We start from the raw sequence: 17,813 nt of genomic DNA, 5'->3' as shown, positions 1-17,813 counted from the left end.
CAAAATTCATATAAAACAAATATTTTAATTCAAATAAAAACATTTTTACAATTTTTTTAATAGATGAAAAAGTATTCATTTTATTAATAAAGATTAAGATAAAATCACTTATTTATATAATAAATAATATAGTTTGTTGTATTTATTTTTAAATATGGTTCAATTTATTTATTTATTAAAATCGATATATTTTTTCCATATATTTATTTATGTATTTTTCATTCAGCCTTAAGAGCAACTTTTGGTTTACCTTTATTAAGTTTATCTAAAAGTCCACAAGCTTTGCAGATTGAATTGGAAGAAACAAAACCGCATTAAGTACATTTCATCTTCTTTGGAAGCTTAACATTAATATTTATAGCGATCTATTCAGCAGAGTGAATAATATCTACAATAGAACTAGGTCTAACTTTTTCAATATCTTTAATCAATTCTCTTACATGACCTCTATATGCATTTGGGGAGTAAATACATTCAGTTGAAAAGTAGACTAGCTTTTTATGATAGGCATATAAAACAATTTCCTTTTCATAAGTATATTTAAATGGTTTTAGTCTAGGAATATGATCATCATCGTCAACTCCATCTCCTCCAGTTGTAATTTAAACCTTTATTAAATATTGATAACTTAATTTTAAATGCTTATATTTTAGGAATATTTATATTTTACACATCTTCCCAATCTAAAGAAGTCACCTCTTGCAATGTTCATTAAAATAGTTTCTGCAATATCATCTGCATTATGGCCAGTTAAAATCTTATCACAATTCAATAATTAGGCACCTTTTCAAACGATAATAAATAAAAAAAATTAAAATCGATTATTTATACTCACATTTTCTTTGATTTAATATATTTATTTAATTAATTATTTACCTCTGTCTAAAGCTTATCTTCTGAAAACACCACAAAAAGTGCAATTGTTATTAAGACCTATTTATTTAACTATTTCATCCATAGTCCAACCATACAAATCTTTATAGCTTAAAATTTTTAATTGCAAACCGTAAGTGACTTAGTTATCCTTAACAGTTTCTAAAGAATCATCTCTGTATCCTGTTATACCTTCATCAATACTTAAAAGAATAAGTTCCAATCCATAGTCATACTTTTTATTTAAATGGTTCATAACATGGATAAGCACTGTGCTATCTTTACCACCACTAGCACCAACAGCTATTCTTTCTCCCTTTTTTAAATTTAAATTAATATTTAGCTATCAAATTTTCTTGATTATTGTAAAATTTGTTTTGATTCTATTGCTATTTTTATATTTAGTAATAATTCTTTACTCTCTTGAATAGATTGTTGGAAATAATTGTATAATGAATTTCTTCTTCAAATGCTGTGAAGAAACACTCTTAGCAAATTAACTTTCCTGTCTTTGGTCTGACTATAAATGCCTTTTTATCTTTGCAGGTTTCACAAAACTTAACCATTTTTATTATTAATTGAAATGATATTTATAAGTAGATTAACTATGTTAGCTTTTATTAAAAATTAATATCAATATTTTTTGATTATTAATTAAATCTAAAATTTATAGTTTTTGCATTTGTTATAAATAATTCTTCTTCTACATAAATCTAACAAAACTTTTGGTAGTTTGATAGATACTTTTATCCTGTAATTCTTAGAATTGAATGAATGTGATAAATGCAATTATTTTGATAGACTCTTTTATTAATCTGAAAATTTTGGTTAATTTCATAATTTTTTTATTACTAAATCAAATAAATAATTATAAATTTATCAGCTCTCTATTATAATAATTAGTTAAATTCTTTAAAATTAGCTTAAAAATAGAATGTTAAAATTTTCTAAAATAAATTTTGGTATAAAAAAAGGTAATTTATTTTAGAACACCTTAAAAATATTCTTTAAAAATAAATTATCTAAAAGTGCATAGATTATTAATATTATTTATCTTAAATTAATTTATTAAAAGTCGTTTCTCTCTAAATTCTATATGATTTTAAAAATTAAACTCAAGTTATAAAATAATATTAGATTCAGGTTTTAAAAGCAAGGGGAAGTTTTATAAAATTTTCTATTGAATTTTTGTATGAATGGACAGTGAAAAGGAAAAGAAATAACATATTTGCAGATAAAAAAGTTTCATATTAAATGATTATGAAATAAAACTTTTAAAAAATTATTTTTAGAATATTTAAACCTATTTCAAATTGTTACACCTTATTATTTTATTGTATTTTTAATTATTGTTTTAAAAAAACTATTTACAAAAAACCTTTAACAGATATTTATATTGCTTCTTGATAAATTATTTAAATTTAATAGGTTTTTGAATTATAATTATTGATATTTGGATTACTAAGTATAGTGTTAAACTATTTATTTCATGCTTTATTTTATCTTTATTTAAAAAAGTAAAAAAATAGTAATGTCATAATTAAATTTAATGATTTTAATCCAGGGAAAATTTTATCTTTTTTATTAAATTTATTCTCTTCATTTTATTATTAAATATTTTATCATGAATTATTTTTATATTTTACAATATTTTAAGTCAATCAACTCTTTTGATTGATTGATTAAATAAGGAAAGTAAAAATTATAAATTAATTGTAAAAAAATATTTAAAATAACTTGTAATTAATTTTATTTAAAGTTTATAAATTCATAAGTTAGTAATCATATTTTTACTTGATTTTAAATATTTTTGCCATTTCTGATTTTTTCTATAAATTAATTGACTTTATTATAAAAAATTTCATTTTAATTTTAAACAATATTTATTTATATTACATTGAGTAATTAAACAATTTTAAAATATAGCAAATCCATATTTTGAAATTATGTTTTATCAATAATAAAAATATATTTTTTAAACATAGATTAGATATTGTTTAAAAACGATTAATGTTTAAAAAGAAAATAAATTTTATTTAAAATGTTTAGTGACAAAATAAATTTATATATATATAAGCTTACTAAAAATAATTTTATGAATATTTTAATTTTTTACAATTTTGATAGTTTAACAACATATTGTAAATAAATTTACTTTTGTGTTGATTGATATATTTTTGAAATAGAAATTATAAGTAAATGTTAAGAATATTATTATTTGTAAGATCAATAGACATCAAGTTCTTTGTTCTTAGCTAGCAATTTCATTTCATCATAGAATTATTTGCCATGAGAATTAACAAGCTTACAGAAATAGCTGTTTGGATTTTCTAAGAGAGTTGATGGAGTTTCTATTTCCTTCAAATTACCAAGTTCTAAAACGACTATTCTATCGTATTGAATAATTGTTTTCAGTCTGTGTGCAATAGTAACTACTGTGGTCTATTTAAATAAAAAGATTAAATATATTAATTAAATTCTATAAAATATAATTTATTTACTTAAGTAAGCTCTTTTTTAATCATATTTTATATTAATCTATCAGTCATTTCATCAATACTGGCAGTAGCTTCATCCATCAAGAGTACTTTAGGTTTTTTCTATTTTCAAGTAAAATAATTAATTTAATTTAAAAAAACTTAAATAAATAATTACAATCAAAGCTCTTGCAATGCATATCAATTGTCTTTGTCCTAAAGAAAAGTTTGAACCTCCTCCTTCTACAACAATTTCTAATTTTTTCTTCTATATTTACTCCATCTAGTAGTTAGGATTGTTTGAAAGTTAGCCACCTTATTTCTTTTCTTTACTTTCTTTTTCTAACTATTTCTCAAGAATGGAGTCAAGTTAATTCCAGATCTCCACTTTTTAAAGAACGTCACATATTTCCGAATCAGTATATTTTTTATATGGATCGATATTTGATCTAATTGTTCCACTGAATAATAGAGGATCCTAAGGAATGATAGTTACTTTTTCTCTCAAATCATGTAATCCAATATCTCTAATATTTTATCCATCTAAACTAATTTTACCAAGTTATCCCTATTTATTTGTTTTAAATTGATTTATTTTATTATTTTGTTTAGAAAAAAACAATGCAATTTATTTACATTATTGTCTTGAATTAGTTCAAGAATTCTCATCAAACCTAAAGTCAAAGTAGATTTACCACTTCCAGTTCTACCAACAACACCAATTTTTTCATTATTCTTGATGTCAAAAGAAATACCATTGATAACTGTGGGCAATTCTTCTCTATATTTATAGGTGATTTTATCTAGCTAATATTGACCTTATTGAGGCCATTTCTCAATAGGTTTTTATGATCTCCAGTCATTTTCTTGTGGGTTCTTTTCAATATATTAAAGCATTCTAACGACAGCATTCATGCCACTTTCAGTGTCTGCAATAAGCTTAAGAGTAAATGATAAAATAGCTGAAATTTAGAAACTATATGTAAGAGCTAAACCAATCAAAGAACCATTGCTTTAATAGTTGAATTATTTACTCAAAACACCGAAATATGCAGTACCACTGATTATGACTAAAGCAAATATCTCTGTAATAATAGAAATCCATCTATTAGTGTAGTTCATATTTGTAAAACTGATAATATAATCTCTTTCACTATATATTTTTTTTCACAATTTTAATAAATATATTTAAAGCTAAATAAATTTTTAAGTTACTTTAGAAGCATTTTTTGAATGAAGTCCTTTTCTTTGCCAAAGGCTCTAATAACATAAAGTCCATTGATAGATTCTTAATAATGAGAGATAACTGGAGCTCTTGTGTTGGCTTCTAATCTCTTAATTTCTCTAGCTGTGATAAGGTAATATCTTATTTTTAATAATATTTTTTTGTTTGTTTATTTAATTAATTGCTTTCGAAAATAAATTTACCCAATAATTCTGACGTATATGAAGAAAGTAATAAAGAAAACAATAAAGAAGAGGGGAAGAATAATGCCGATCATAATGCAAGTAGCAATAAGTTATATGATGTTAGTTACTGCAAATTGCATATTCCAAGGTAGACTACTATCTAAGTCATCCTAATCTTTACTTGTTCTAGCAACAATTCTACCTGTTGGTGTGATATCAAACCACCAAAGAGGAGTGTGTAAAAGTTTGCTCAGAAGAGATTGCTAAAAGTTTTATGAGCTTTTTAAACTGAAAATACCAAATGTATAACCTCTCAGGAAAATGAAAAGACCTGAGAATATAATTAAAATAGCATAAATTCCGATATAAGCTCCAGTTTTAAGTTCATATGAATCTGAACTCCATTAACCAATCCACCTATTTAAAAATTGTACAAATAAATAAATAAATAAGTCAAAAGCTAAAATTAATTAATTAGATAAAAATGAAATTGAAAAATATTTTAATTTTAGTGAGAAATGAATGAATGAATGAATAAATAAATAAATTTACCAATCAGAAACCATTTTAAAAGCTTGGGCTAAGCAAAAGCATGTAATCATAACCAAGGTATTTTTAAGACCTGAGAAATTAATGTATTTTTTGTATACATAGCCTGGTACTGCACCTGTAGCTCTTTCTTCTTTTTAAACAATTTTACCAACTTATTTCTTAATTTCTAATTTATTTTCTTCATTCTTTTATTATTCGGATTCATTTCTTGATTCCATAGTTCTTCTTCTAACCTTATTTGTTTGACTAAGAACTTCTGATTATCTATTTTTTAGCTCTATTCTTTCGGCTAAATATAAAAAATAAAATTAATATTGATAATTCTAAGTTTATTAATTTTAAATTACCTGAAGGTAAATCTGGATCATGATTCATAGATTATTCTTCTTCGGCAAGCTTGTTCTCGTCATTTTCTTAATCATTTTCAACTTCTAGATCTTCTTTATTAGATATTCTACTCTTTTCTTTTTATGATTTCTCTTCTTCTTGTTTCTTTTCTTCTTATAATTAATTTAGTCTAATATACTCTTAGCCATTTTTCTTTAAATATTCATGAGTTCCATCTTCAACGATCTCACCCTCCTTCATTACAATGACTAATTAATTAGTTAGTTAAATTAGAAACATTTAGTAAATTATTAAATTTTTGATTTTATAAATTAGTAAATTAATTTTAAATTTTACTTCTTTCAACTTCAGGCATATAATGAAGAGCATGAGTAACAAAAACAACTGTTTTATTTTTAAGGGCGCCTTTTAAAACAAGATCAAAGACATTCTTTCCGACATGAGCATCTAGAGCACTTAAGCAATCGTCTATAATAAATATGTCAGAATCAGAGTATAGAGCTCTTGCTATAGCTACTCTTTACTTTTAACCACCAGAAAGGTTTATACCTCTTTCACCGATTTCTGTCATATCTCCACCAGGAAGAACCTATTGTTGAGTTTAGATAAAAAATGAAAAATAAGCTAATTATAAAACATTAATTAATTAATTAATTACTTCACCATTTTCTATTTCAGATCTCAATTAACATCTATCAATAACATCGTTATATTTTTTTTCATCCCAAGGCTATCCGAAGAGTATATTGTCTCTCAAAGTAGCATTTTATAACCAAGCCTAGTTTTAAAAAAAAAATTTACATATTACAAATTATGAAAAATTTAATTACTGTTTAAGGAACGTAAGCTATTTTTCCCTTTACTTTGACTTCACCAGTGTTCTTTTTCATTTCACCAAGAATTGCAAGAAGTAAGCTGGATTTACCAGCAGCTACTTATCCAACAATAGCCATCATTTATCCGGACTTTACTTTAAGATTGATGTTTTTAAGAATATTCAAATTTTTCAAAGAAAGCTCTTCAAGTGGAGTTAGTTTATTGAAATCTTCTTCTTTTTGGATCAATTAATCATTTTGGGTAGCTAATGTTTCATTTTATTAATATGAACCAGGGCCTTTAGGTTTCTCATTATTGCCTGGTGTAGGTTTTTTCTAGCCTCCAGGTGGACCACCTTATCTCATAAACTTCATGCCTTACTCATTGTGAATGGCAGCTGTTACTGATTCCCAAGCAAAATTTCCATTATTGATTTCAATTTCTCCGACTTATAAGGATGGGTCGTCTTTAATTACAACATCTTCTTCTCTTTCTTCACTCATTAAGTAGAATTCGATTCTAGTCATAGAAGCCTTTGCATTTAAGTACATCATTAACACCATTGTAACCATTCTCAAAGGTATAAGTAGTAAATTGAATAAACTCAAAACTGTATATGCTTTTGCTGCATTGAAATCGCTATAGATAGCTGCATACAAACCAAAAATAAGGATACTCATTAAAAGAGGAGTAACATTCATAGTGACTTCTATTAAACTCTTTAAAATTTAACTTTTCATCAATCCTTTTAATTCATTTTAACGAATATTGAAGATACGTTCGCTAACCATGTCTTCCCATGCGTAATACTTTATTGTTTTAAAATTAATTAAATTATTAAAGCCAATTATTTGACATTCAATAAATTTATGATTTTAGGAATTTTCTGAGAAATATTTATAAAAATAGTTAATTAATTTATCAAAATTTTTTATTGGTTTAATTTTATTTAAATTAATTAACTAATTTCAAAGAATGTAAAATTGCTTGGTTTGAAATTATTTAAATAATTTTTTATGAAAGCAAATTCAATAAAAGAAATAAAAAATTATGATTTATATTTTACCTTAATTATACGTATTCCTTCAAAAAATTCATTCACAGATTTAGATCTCTTATCTGTAAAAGTGAGTAGCATTTTTCTTAAAGCAAATGCAGCGGCGTTAATTTTCTTTTAAAGATATGTTCCAAAAACAAAGAAAACAGGAGCAACTAAACCAATAGGGCCAATTTATACAATAATTAAGGCCATACTTACAACAACCATGATTGGGGAAGAAACTAAGAAGGTTCCCAACATAATTAATTAGAATACTGCTTGAGAATCAACTGAAATTAAATTCATAGTTTTTCCTAAAATATTATTAATTGAAAATTTGCATTTGAAAATTAAAAAATGGCAATTTTTTATTACCTGTGTCAAAATATTTTCTGGTGGATGAAGAAACTCTCATAATTTTTGTGTAAATCGAACTGCTCAAGGCATTTAAAACTTGCAAACCAGTGAAGTTAATCAAGTGTAAAGAGTGTTAAAGAATGAATGTTCTAAGTAGATAGCAAACAGTAAGTAAACTTGCCCATAAATATCCATGCCATTTAGGTTCATCGCTAGATGATTAAATGTATTTAAGAATTTCATTAAGAAAAAGTGGGCCAGAAAACTATATTTATTAAGAGTAAATTGTAATGAATTTAATTAGATAAAAGAAATAAATTTTATAAATTAAAAGTAGAGGTAAATAAATATCGATTGCTCTATTTTCTAATCATTCATTATAATTTAATTTAAAAGAAAAAAATTTAGGCTTAACCCAATCAAATTAATTTATTTTGAACCTCTATTTTTTTATTAATTAAGGAAGTACTAATTGTTAAATAAGTAATTTAAGCAATCATTTTGACTATAACAATTTTTTCTTTATATAACTAAAAAATAATTGTGGAATTATTTTTATTATTTTTAAGGAAAACAAATATCGATCATATCTTTTTGTTTTGAAAATATTTCGCGACATATTTACAAGTAAATTCTTAAATTTTAGAAAGTAGACTAAAACAATCTTAATTATACCTGCAGTAAATTAGCTACTGTAGCCAAAACACAAGCAAGGATAAATGTCTTTAGACCTAAAATTTTCAATACTTTTTCTACTATTTTTCTTTATTTGTAAGGTCTTTCTTATTGCTTGGTTCCCTTCTCTCCATTTTACCTTCTAAACAGTTTTTCTTCAGCCATCTTCTTTACGTGTTCAGCTTCATCGTGTAGATCTTATCTTCCTAATGATCTTATTTGTTAAATTAAATGCTCTTCCATAAAATTGTATGCGAAAAGAGGCTGCTCTTTTGGTCTACAATCATACAAGTCATCCTCTATATTTTTATTATTATATCGGTTTAATGAATAAATAATTTTATGCAAAAAGTAATTTCTTTACATTGCAAATACTTCTTTTCCTTTTCACGCTTTGCACCCATAGACATAATTCCTTAAGTCCAGAAAAATGTCAAAAATGAGAAAAATCCAGCTTTAACCTCATTATTTTCATGATACTTTGTTTTCCCTTTTGCTATTAATTCTTCCTATGTAAACTAAAATTTCTTATGATGTAAGCTTTAGGGGTTTTAAGGTTAGTCATTATTCACATTGTTATTGATGGATTCCTTCTATTTCATTTCGATAGCGATATGAGTAATAGGAGGCTTAACGCCATCTGTATCTTATTAAACCTGCATTTGAGCAATACTTTAGCAGATTGAAATTCTTATGATGGATTGTATTAATAACTAAATTGTTTTTTGGATAAATTTCTTTTTAATATGGTGATCTATATTTAAAAAGAAGGAAACTATTACTTGTTTGTTGTTTTTTTGTAAAATTGTTTATCTTTTATTTTAATTTTGCGATCAAAAATATATATATATGTTAAACTTTTTTCTGGAATAATTCGAAAATTTTATAAAAAAGAAAACTTTAAGAATCATATTTTACATTTGTAAATATAATTTCTAGAAGAATAACAGATTAATAAATATAAACAAAATTTGTTATTTAATTATTTTCAAATTAATGAATTTAATTATTTTCATAATGGTGCTTTAAAGATATATTTAGACTATATGCATTGATGGTACAAATGATTTTACTTCTATAAAATCCTTTATTTATAAATTTTTTAAATTTTATCATGAATTTATTTTGTAAAATAGAGATTTTTAGAATGCGCTAATTTACTTGCCCTTAGAAAATTGTTTATTTAAAAAAAAAGAAGATTTTAAGAATTTTTATAGATTATTTGATGTAAGAATAAATTTTTGTAAAATCAGCTGATAATTTCTGATTTTAATATTGCTTTCTCTTCATTTTATTTTCTCAGAGTTTTCTACCAAAAGATTTTTCTATTTGGAAATTTATCTTTTTACTGAAGAGGTACAATAATTTATCTTAAAACCATTTTATAATACTTTAATTTGGTTTCCAAACAAATCTAATATGAAAATTATATTTATAGAAGGAAAAATAAAAAACTTATTTTGTAAATAAATTTAAATTCAATTCAATTTAAATATAATCATTCAATTATTTATTTATTTACTTATCTTCAGTTAGCGATATCAGAATTTATTAAAAATTTTTATATTTATAACTCAGTTTACAAGTTTAATAAGATTGATTTAGAGAAAAATTATGAATCAATAAAATTAGTTTTTAACTAATAAAATAGATAAATATAAAATAAATATAAAATGAAGGACTATTAAAATAATTAATATGCTTTAAATTCTTATTATTTAAGATGTTAAAAATTTATTTCTGGATTCATGTATATATTCATTTTATAATTTTTAAACTGGCTCTACATATATTTAAATATTTATTTAAATAAATGAGGATATACAATTAATATATTTTAAAATATCGTTATTTGTTTTTAGATATTGTTTTTGAGCAATAAATATTTTGACATTTATTTATGTCTGTCATGCTTTAAAACTATAAAAAATAAAATTATTTCAATTGAAGATTTATGCTTATTGACATTCTTATTATTATTATATTTAAAAAATTTCAAAAAATTGTCTAGTTTTATTACATTTCCTATCAAATTAAAGAAACGATGGGAAAAAAAATTAATATTTTTTAAATTTAAAGAATATAAAGTTAAAATGTATTATAATAAATAATAACAGTTTAAGTAAGGTGGCAGGCAATATAAATAGAATTTTATAAAATATATTTATTACAGTTTAAATAGTTTAGAATAGTCTAAAATGTTTATTAAATAAAATTCGTGTTTAAATTTGAATATTTTATTTTTTATTATAATTTATTGGTTTTAATTGTTTAAATTTTAAATATATTTTATTTGAAAAAGATTAATGTAATGTAATGTTCATTAAAAATCTAAGTTAGATTTAGTTTATTATTTGTTTTGAGTTATGTTTAAATCTTGTATTATTTAACTTGATTAGACTTCATTTGAGGGAACAGCTGTTTCATTGTTGTTTGTTTTCATAATAGATGTTTCATGCAAAGAAGGGAGTTAAATTCTTTTAGAACGAATATTTATAGCTGAAGAATTTTATACATTCATAAATCTACTAGTTTAACCTTACTTAAAAAGGTTATAATTAGTTTTATAATCTTCTGAGCTGAAAGTATAGTTTAAAGCCCTCTCTGTTCTTTATGTGTTTAAAATTTCGTTAACAGTTGGATAATTTATAGCAACTTAGTTGTTTTCTTCCGAAGCAGCATTTTTACTCTCTTATTCTTTTTTAATTGCAAGTTATTTCATTTCCTCTAAGAAAATCATGCCATTTTCCATCACTAAATTTCTGAAAAAGCCTTATTATTTTTATAAAATAGATAGTTAAATTAATAAATTAGTTTTTAATAACAATTTGTAATACTCTATTCCTTATTTATAAGATTCAAAGGTGTATCAAATTCTTTCAAAGTACCTTTATCTAAAACTAGAATTTTATCATATTGAATTATAGTTTTTAATCTATGAGCTATAGTGATAACAGTAGCCTTTTTACATTATAGAAAGCAAATTAATTTATTTTATTCAATTTAAATGAATTTAATAATAATTTTAAGCTTTTTAAAATGAAGGAAAATTAGATTATTTGTTAAAAATATTAATTTATGAAAATATTTTTTGATAAACAAAAATAAATTTAAATTGATTTTAAATTTAATTTTTGTAAGTATTATTTATTGAAAGAATAGTTTCAAATAACAAAATAATAAAAATAAAATAAATTTACATCTTTTAGCTCCTACTTTATTAGGTTTTAAATTAAAGAGTCTGTCATTTCGTCAATGCTTGCTGTAGCCTCATCCATCAATAGAATTTTTGGCTTTTTCTTTTCAAAAATGTAAAAATTAATTAGTTTAAATCTCTAATTTAAATAATAATTTACTATTATAGCTCTTGCTATGCAAATTAGCTAACGCTGTCCCAAAGAAAAATTAGTTCCACCAGATTCTATGGTTAAATTTAATTTACTAATATGATCATCTTTAATTTCTGATGCAATTTAACTCATTTTATTTGGTTTATTTTTCTAAATAACTGATGCTTTTTTATCTTATTGCTTTTCTAATATTTAATCGAGTTGATCCCATATACTTACTTTCTTTAATATTTCTACTACATCTTTTTCTGAATACTGATTAAATGGGTCAACATTTTCTTTAAGAGTGCCTGAAAATAGTACAGGCTCTTAAGGAATAATCATAATTTTTTATCTTAATTCATGCAAACCTAATTCACGAATATCTTAGCCATCTAGGATTATTCTTCCTATTTCATTCTTTAATTAAACAATTATTGAAAAAAACATACAACTCATATAAAAATTTACATTTTAATCAAACGTAATCTCAAGTATTCTCAATATACCTAAAGTTAAAGTCGATTTTCCGCATCCAGTTCTTCCTACAACACCTATTTATTTTTAATCAAAATGATTTTTTTGTGATTTAAATAAATGAAAAGCTAACCTATCTTTTGGTTTTTCTCTATTTTAAAGCTGAGATTGTTAATGACTTGAGGAAGCTCTTATCTGTATTTTAATGAGACATTATCAAATACAATCTCACCCTGTTTTGGCCAATTTTCAGGAGCTTTGCAATCATCCCAGCTACTTTCTTATGGATTAGTGTCTATCAGTTATATCATTCTCACTAAAGCGTTCATATTAGATTCTGTATCAGCTAACAATTTAAGTGTAAAGCTGATAATTTAGGAAATTTAAAAACTGGAAGAGAGGGCTAATCCTATGAGTGAAACATTCGAAACGATATTAAAAGTTTTGCTGAGTACACTAAAATATGCACAGACTGAAACAATAAAAAGTCCCATCAAATCAGTTACAACAGATACCCATCTATTGCATTAATTTTAATTTACAAAACTAACAATATAATCTCTCTATCTAATTAATATTTTTAATTTAAAAAATATAAATATAAATATTTAAAATAAAATTGTGAAAAATATTTAGTACTTTGAAAGCATTTTATTCATAAAATCTTCTTGTTTTTTAAAGGCTCTAATTATAAATATTCCATTTGTTGTTTCTTAAAAGTGCGAAATAACAGGACCACGAGTGCTTGCTTCTATTTTTTTGATTTCTCTTGAAGTAATTAAATAAAACCTTTGATTATTAAAAATTAATTAATTTACAAACGAACAAAATATGATTAATTTATTTACTTAATTATTATGAAGTAAACATAAAAGCAAATTGCACCTAGTGCAATGAAGTGAGGAAATATAATTCCGATTGTAACGATAACTGTAACTAATTAGAATATATTAGTAAGAGCAAACTTCATATTCCAAGGAAGAGTGCTATTTGATGAGAAAAAATACTCAAATTTAACCATCTATAAAAGTAAAACAATATTTTACCTATCTAAATCATCTTGATCTTTTGTTGTTCTAGCTATTATTTTACCTATTGGTGTTACATCATACCACCATTATGGAGTATGTAGCAACCTATTAAGTAAACGAGATTAAAAAACGTTTGAACTGTTTGTAGTGAATAAACTAAATGTATATCCCCTCAAGTAGATAAATATGGCTTATAAAAAACCAAAAATAAAGTATATGATCATGTAGAATAAGTTTGTTTGCTGATATTAATTGCCACTCCATTGGCCAATCCACCTAATTAAAATAAAATATTTAGTTAAATAAATACCTTTATAGAATTAAATAAAATATTTACCAATCAGAAATAATTTTAAACGCCTAAGAGAGTAGAAAACTCATAAACATATTGAATGTAGCACATTTACCACCTGAAATTACATATCTTTTATAAACTGAAGCAGGAATTGAACCTTTTTGTTTAAAAAAATAAATTAATTCATTTATTTATTTAATTAATTTGCTGGAGTTAATTTTATTTACTATCTTCAAAATATTTATCTTCTACTAAGTAAGAAAGGTTGAACATGCTTTTTCTAGTTTCTGATCTTCTAATTGAGAATTTACTCTTTTTTTTCTCAGACTATATTGTTTTATTAAGAATACTTCCTTATCTAGAATTCTACCTTGAAATCTACCTAGATGCCTATCTAGATACCTATCTAGAATTTCTTTTTGAAAGAATACTTGCTGATTTTTAAAAGTTTTATATCCTTCCTTTTTATTCAACATAATTAACTTTTTTTTATTAAAAAAATAATTTATTAATCGAAAAAAAAGGAATTTAAGCGAATATAGAATAAAGATAAGTAATATTTTCTGAAAATTAAATAAAGAATATTTTAAAAAAAGTTTTCTTACAGTCTGGCACTTGTTCTGCATTATCTTCTAATTAGTCTCTTACTTTCCTATCTTTCCTTTCAAATTTTACTCTCTCTTGTTAGTAATCAGATTCTGCACTTTCAGAGCTCTTAATTTTATTTTCTTCGTCTTTCTCTAAGCTTTTTTCAGAACCTTCGGGGCTTATTTCATAGCTAGAATCAGAATCTGAATCATCACTGTAAGACCCGCTCGAGTTACTGCTACTTTCATCACTTAGATTAACTTCTTTTTCATTTACTAATGTTAATTTTTGATATTCTTAACAGTTTTTTTATAGAAATTCATGTGTACCAACATTAACAATTTATCCTTCCTTTAAAACAATAACTAATTTTTTTAAAAGATTTAATTCAGATTTTATTTTATATATTTATTTTATTTATTTATTTTTATATTAAAGATTTATTTTACTCTTTTCGATATCTTCTATAAAATGGATTGCATGAGTTACAAAAATGACAGTCTTTTCCTCTAATTCTCCACAAATTATATCATAAAAAATCAACTTGCCTACATGAGCATCAAGAGCACTTAAGCAGTCATCGATAAGATATATATCAGCATTAGCATACACAGCACGGGCTATACCTATTCTTTGCTTTTATCCACCAGATAAATTTACTCCTCTTTCTCCTATTTCAGTGAGATCACCTAAAGGAAAAACCTATTTAAGAGTAAATAGTTAGCCAATTTTTTAATAAATAAATCGAAATAGTTTTACTTCTTTATTTTGCAGATCAACTGTCAACTGGCATTTTTCAATGACTTTAAAATATCTTTCTTCATCAAAAGGTTATCCAAATATGATATTATCTCTAAGAGAAGAATTTTATAACCAAGGCTATTTGATGCAAAAATTAATAAGTGATTAATAAATTAATTAAATAACTATAATTAAATGTATTAATTATTACAGATTAAGGAATATAAGCTATTTATCCATTTATTTTTAAACTTCCAGAAGTTTTAACCATTTCACCTAAAATAGCTAGAAGTAAACTACTTTTTCCAGAAGCTACTTAACCAACAATGGCAACTATTTCTCCTGATTAAATTTGAAGAGAGATATTTTTTAAAGTCATTAAATCACGAGAGAAAAACTACTCTATTGCATTAAGCTAAAATTATTTTTACTCTAATTGCATTACTTATTCAGCTGTGAAAACTTAATTTTACTTTTAATTTTTATTATTTATTATTTGTGGTTGATTAGCATTTATTGGCTAAATTGTATTGCTTTTTTATCCAATTCTTCTGTTAAATTTACTCATGCTATTATGAACAGCTGACTTCAACGAATCCCAAGAAAAAGAGGCCTCTTATATTTTTATTTCACCTAACTCTAAGTTTTCATAATCAAATCTTTCACTTGTTGACTCTTATTCCTCTGCAGAGAGAAATTCATTTATTCTAGCTGCAGAAGTAGTTGCATTTTGTTACAAAAGCAAAACTATAACAATCATCTTTAAAGGGTTAAGAAGTAAATTTAATAAACTAATAATAGTATAGGCAGTGTTAGATTCAATATCTCCATAAAGGCCAGCATAAAGACCAAAAATAAATAAACTAATAGCTATTGGAGTTGAATTCATTATTACTTCTACTACTGTCTTAATAATTTAATTTTAGATCAGATTAGCTGTTTCAGTTTTTCTTATACCCTGAATTCTTTGACTAATTATTTCCTCCCAACCATAATACTTTTTTAAATAATTGCTAATTAATTAAAAATATCTTTAATTACTGACAAATTTATTTACTTTAATTATTCTAATATTCTCAAAAAATTCATTTAATTGCTTAGAACGCTTATCTGTCCATTGAAGTATTATCCTCCTGAGCTTAAAAGCCCTGGAATTTACTACTTTTTGTAAATAGGCACCCAAAAAGAAAAAGAATGGAGTTGCCAAACCAATGATTCCAAGCTCATATATAATGAATGCGACAGCAACTAAAACGATTATTGGACCAGTTATCATATTTTATGCCATCATAACATATCCAAATATTGACTAAGAGTCTACAGTTACTAAATTCATGGTTTTGCCTAGATTAATTAATATTTTGATTTAACGTAAATTAAATTGGTTAATATTTTTACTAAAAAAAATTCTTAATGATATAGATAAATTTTTTTAATTAATTTTTTTAGCTTAACATTTAAATTTATTAAATCTTCAAATAGATTGCGTTGTTTTTACATAAAAAAAGAATTATTTACCGGAATCATAATATTTTTTAGAAGAAGCAGATAATTTTAATATTTTGTTGTATATTGAAGTGTTTAAACTATTTAATACTTTGATTCCTACTCTGTTTGTAAGATGAAGAGAATGTTGAAGGAAAAATACTCTTAAAAGATATCCAAAAAAAATAATAGTTGCATAAGCATAGCCATGCCACGCAGGTTCATTTTCATTTTTAAGAAATTTGATGATATAATTTAGCACAATAGGTCCAACAAACTAAGATATTTATAAAAAATAAAGATGAATTTTAGTATTTTTTAAATACGGATTTAAACAATTCAGGTAGCTGAATCTTAAATAAATAAATTATTAAATTAAAATTTTAAACAATCACTAAAAAGATAAGTAAAAGCTCAGAAAATATTATTATATAATGTCATCATATTTAAATAAAATTTATATTAAAAAATACTTAACAGAGGTTTCCTAATAGAGAAAGTAGTGTTGCAGCGATATATTCCTTTAAGCACATTTGTTTAATGATATTATAAAGCATATTATCTATTTAAATTTTTTATTTGGCTAATGATTTTTCTTCATTTGCCATATCTGCTTATTTATAACTCTTATCCTTTTTGGTTTATGTAACTTTTTATATATGTTCTACTTTAGACTAAAGAAACATATTGCTTTGCTTTGTCATCTAATTTAAAAAATTTTTTTTCATATACTCGTGAGCAAATTCAGGAGTTTCCTCACTTATGCAGTCATATAAATCGTTTGCTATAATAATTTTTATAAAAAATATCTTAAAATTAATTGCTAAATGAAAAACTACTAAATATTTATATCTAGCTATCCACTCATAGATAAACCTTTTAAACCCTCTTAAATATATACTCCTACTAATCTAAATAATTATGGAAAAAAATTTGAAAAATAAAAAATAATACGTTCAAGATTTCTTCTCTATTTAATACACTTGCTACCAGTCTTTAAAATTTCTATTGTCCATGCGAATGTGATTGCTGATAAAAAGGAGGCAGTTGATTCTAAATTTTATTTGTAAAGTTTGCTTTAATATTTAAATGCGTTTGCTTTATCTATGCTTCTTTTCGAAAACTAACTTTTTAATGAGACAGGCCTTAATATATTAACTCCATTTTCATGATCTTAAAGAGAAGGTGAATTTGAAAACCTTCTACTTTAAGGAGTTACTTACTCGCTTGCTGCAGCCTTTTTAAAATAAGATGAGCTATTTTTCTTTAGTACTTGGCTAAGCATACTTTTCTTAATCAATTTTTTAATATTGATTAATT

General features: G+C 23.9%; 3 protein-coding genes across 3 annotated transcripts; all 3 read right to left on the bottom strand. All coding sequences in view use genetic code 6, as the record gives it.

Moving 5' to 3' along the window:
• Nucleotides 1–218: 218 nt before the first annotated feature.
• Nucleotides 219–1,439, bottom strand: TTHERM_00558240 (cytoplasmic tRNA 2-thiolation protein; the record flags this gene model as incomplete). Its single annotated transcript, XM_001022387.1, has 4 exons — nt 219–608; nt 671–783; nt 877–1,189; nt 1,293–1,439. The coding sequence occupies 4 exons, from the start codon at nt 1,437–1,439 to the stop codon at nt 219–221; spliced, it is 963 nt and encodes a 320-aa protein (XP_001022387.1).
• Nucleotides 1,440–3,099: 1,660 nt separating this feature from the next.
• TTHERM_00558230 (ABC transporter family protein) lies at nt 3,100–9,209 on the bottom strand (the record flags this gene model as incomplete). The annotated part of the gene is made up of 15 exons (XM_001022386.2): nt 3,100–3,315; nt 3,375–3,473; nt 3,529–3,918; nt 3,987–4,503; nt 4,566–4,715; nt 4,779–5,177; nt 5,313–5,601; nt 5,660–5,908; nt 5,997–6,249; nt 6,319–6,438; nt 6,491–7,285; nt 7,543–7,829; nt 7,891–8,137; nt 8,548–8,846; nt 8,912–9,209. The coding sequence occupies 15 exons, from the start codon at nt 9,207–9,209 to the stop codon at nt 3,100–3,102; spliced, it is 4,608 nt and encodes a 1,535-aa protein (XP_001022386.2).
• Nucleotides 9,210–10,867: 1,658 nt separating this feature from the next.
• Nucleotides 10,868–17,778, bottom strand: TTHERM_00558220 (ABC transporter C family protein; the record flags this gene model as incomplete). Its single annotated transcript, XM_001022385.2, has 19 exons — nt 10,868–11,319; nt 11,385–11,508; nt 11,748–11,846; nt 11,904–12,296; nt 12,348–12,430; nt 12,487–12,920; nt 12,993–13,142; nt 13,202–13,339; nt 13,400–13,660; nt 13,722–13,836; nt 13,907–14,161; nt 14,285–14,632; nt 14,717–14,969; nt 15,027–15,146; nt 15,220–16,005; nt 16,066–16,352; nt 16,527–16,770; nt 16,967–17,277; nt 17,448–17,778. 19 exons carry the CDS (start codon nt 17,776–17,778, stop codon nt 10,868–10,870), a joined length of 5,184 nt encoding a protein of 1,727 aa, XP_001022385.2.
• Nucleotides 17,779–17,813: the final 35 nt, after the last annotated feature.

This window comes from Tetrahymena thermophila, assembly GCF_000189635.1.
Source record: "Tetrahymena thermophila SB210 genomic scaffold scf_8254486, whole genome shotgun sequence".
Lineage (NCBI taxonomy): Eukaryota > Ciliophora > Oligohymenophorea > Hymenostomatida > Tetrahymenidae > Tetrahymena > Tetrahymena thermophila.
This window is presented reverse-complemented; position numbering and strand designations above follow the sequence as displayed.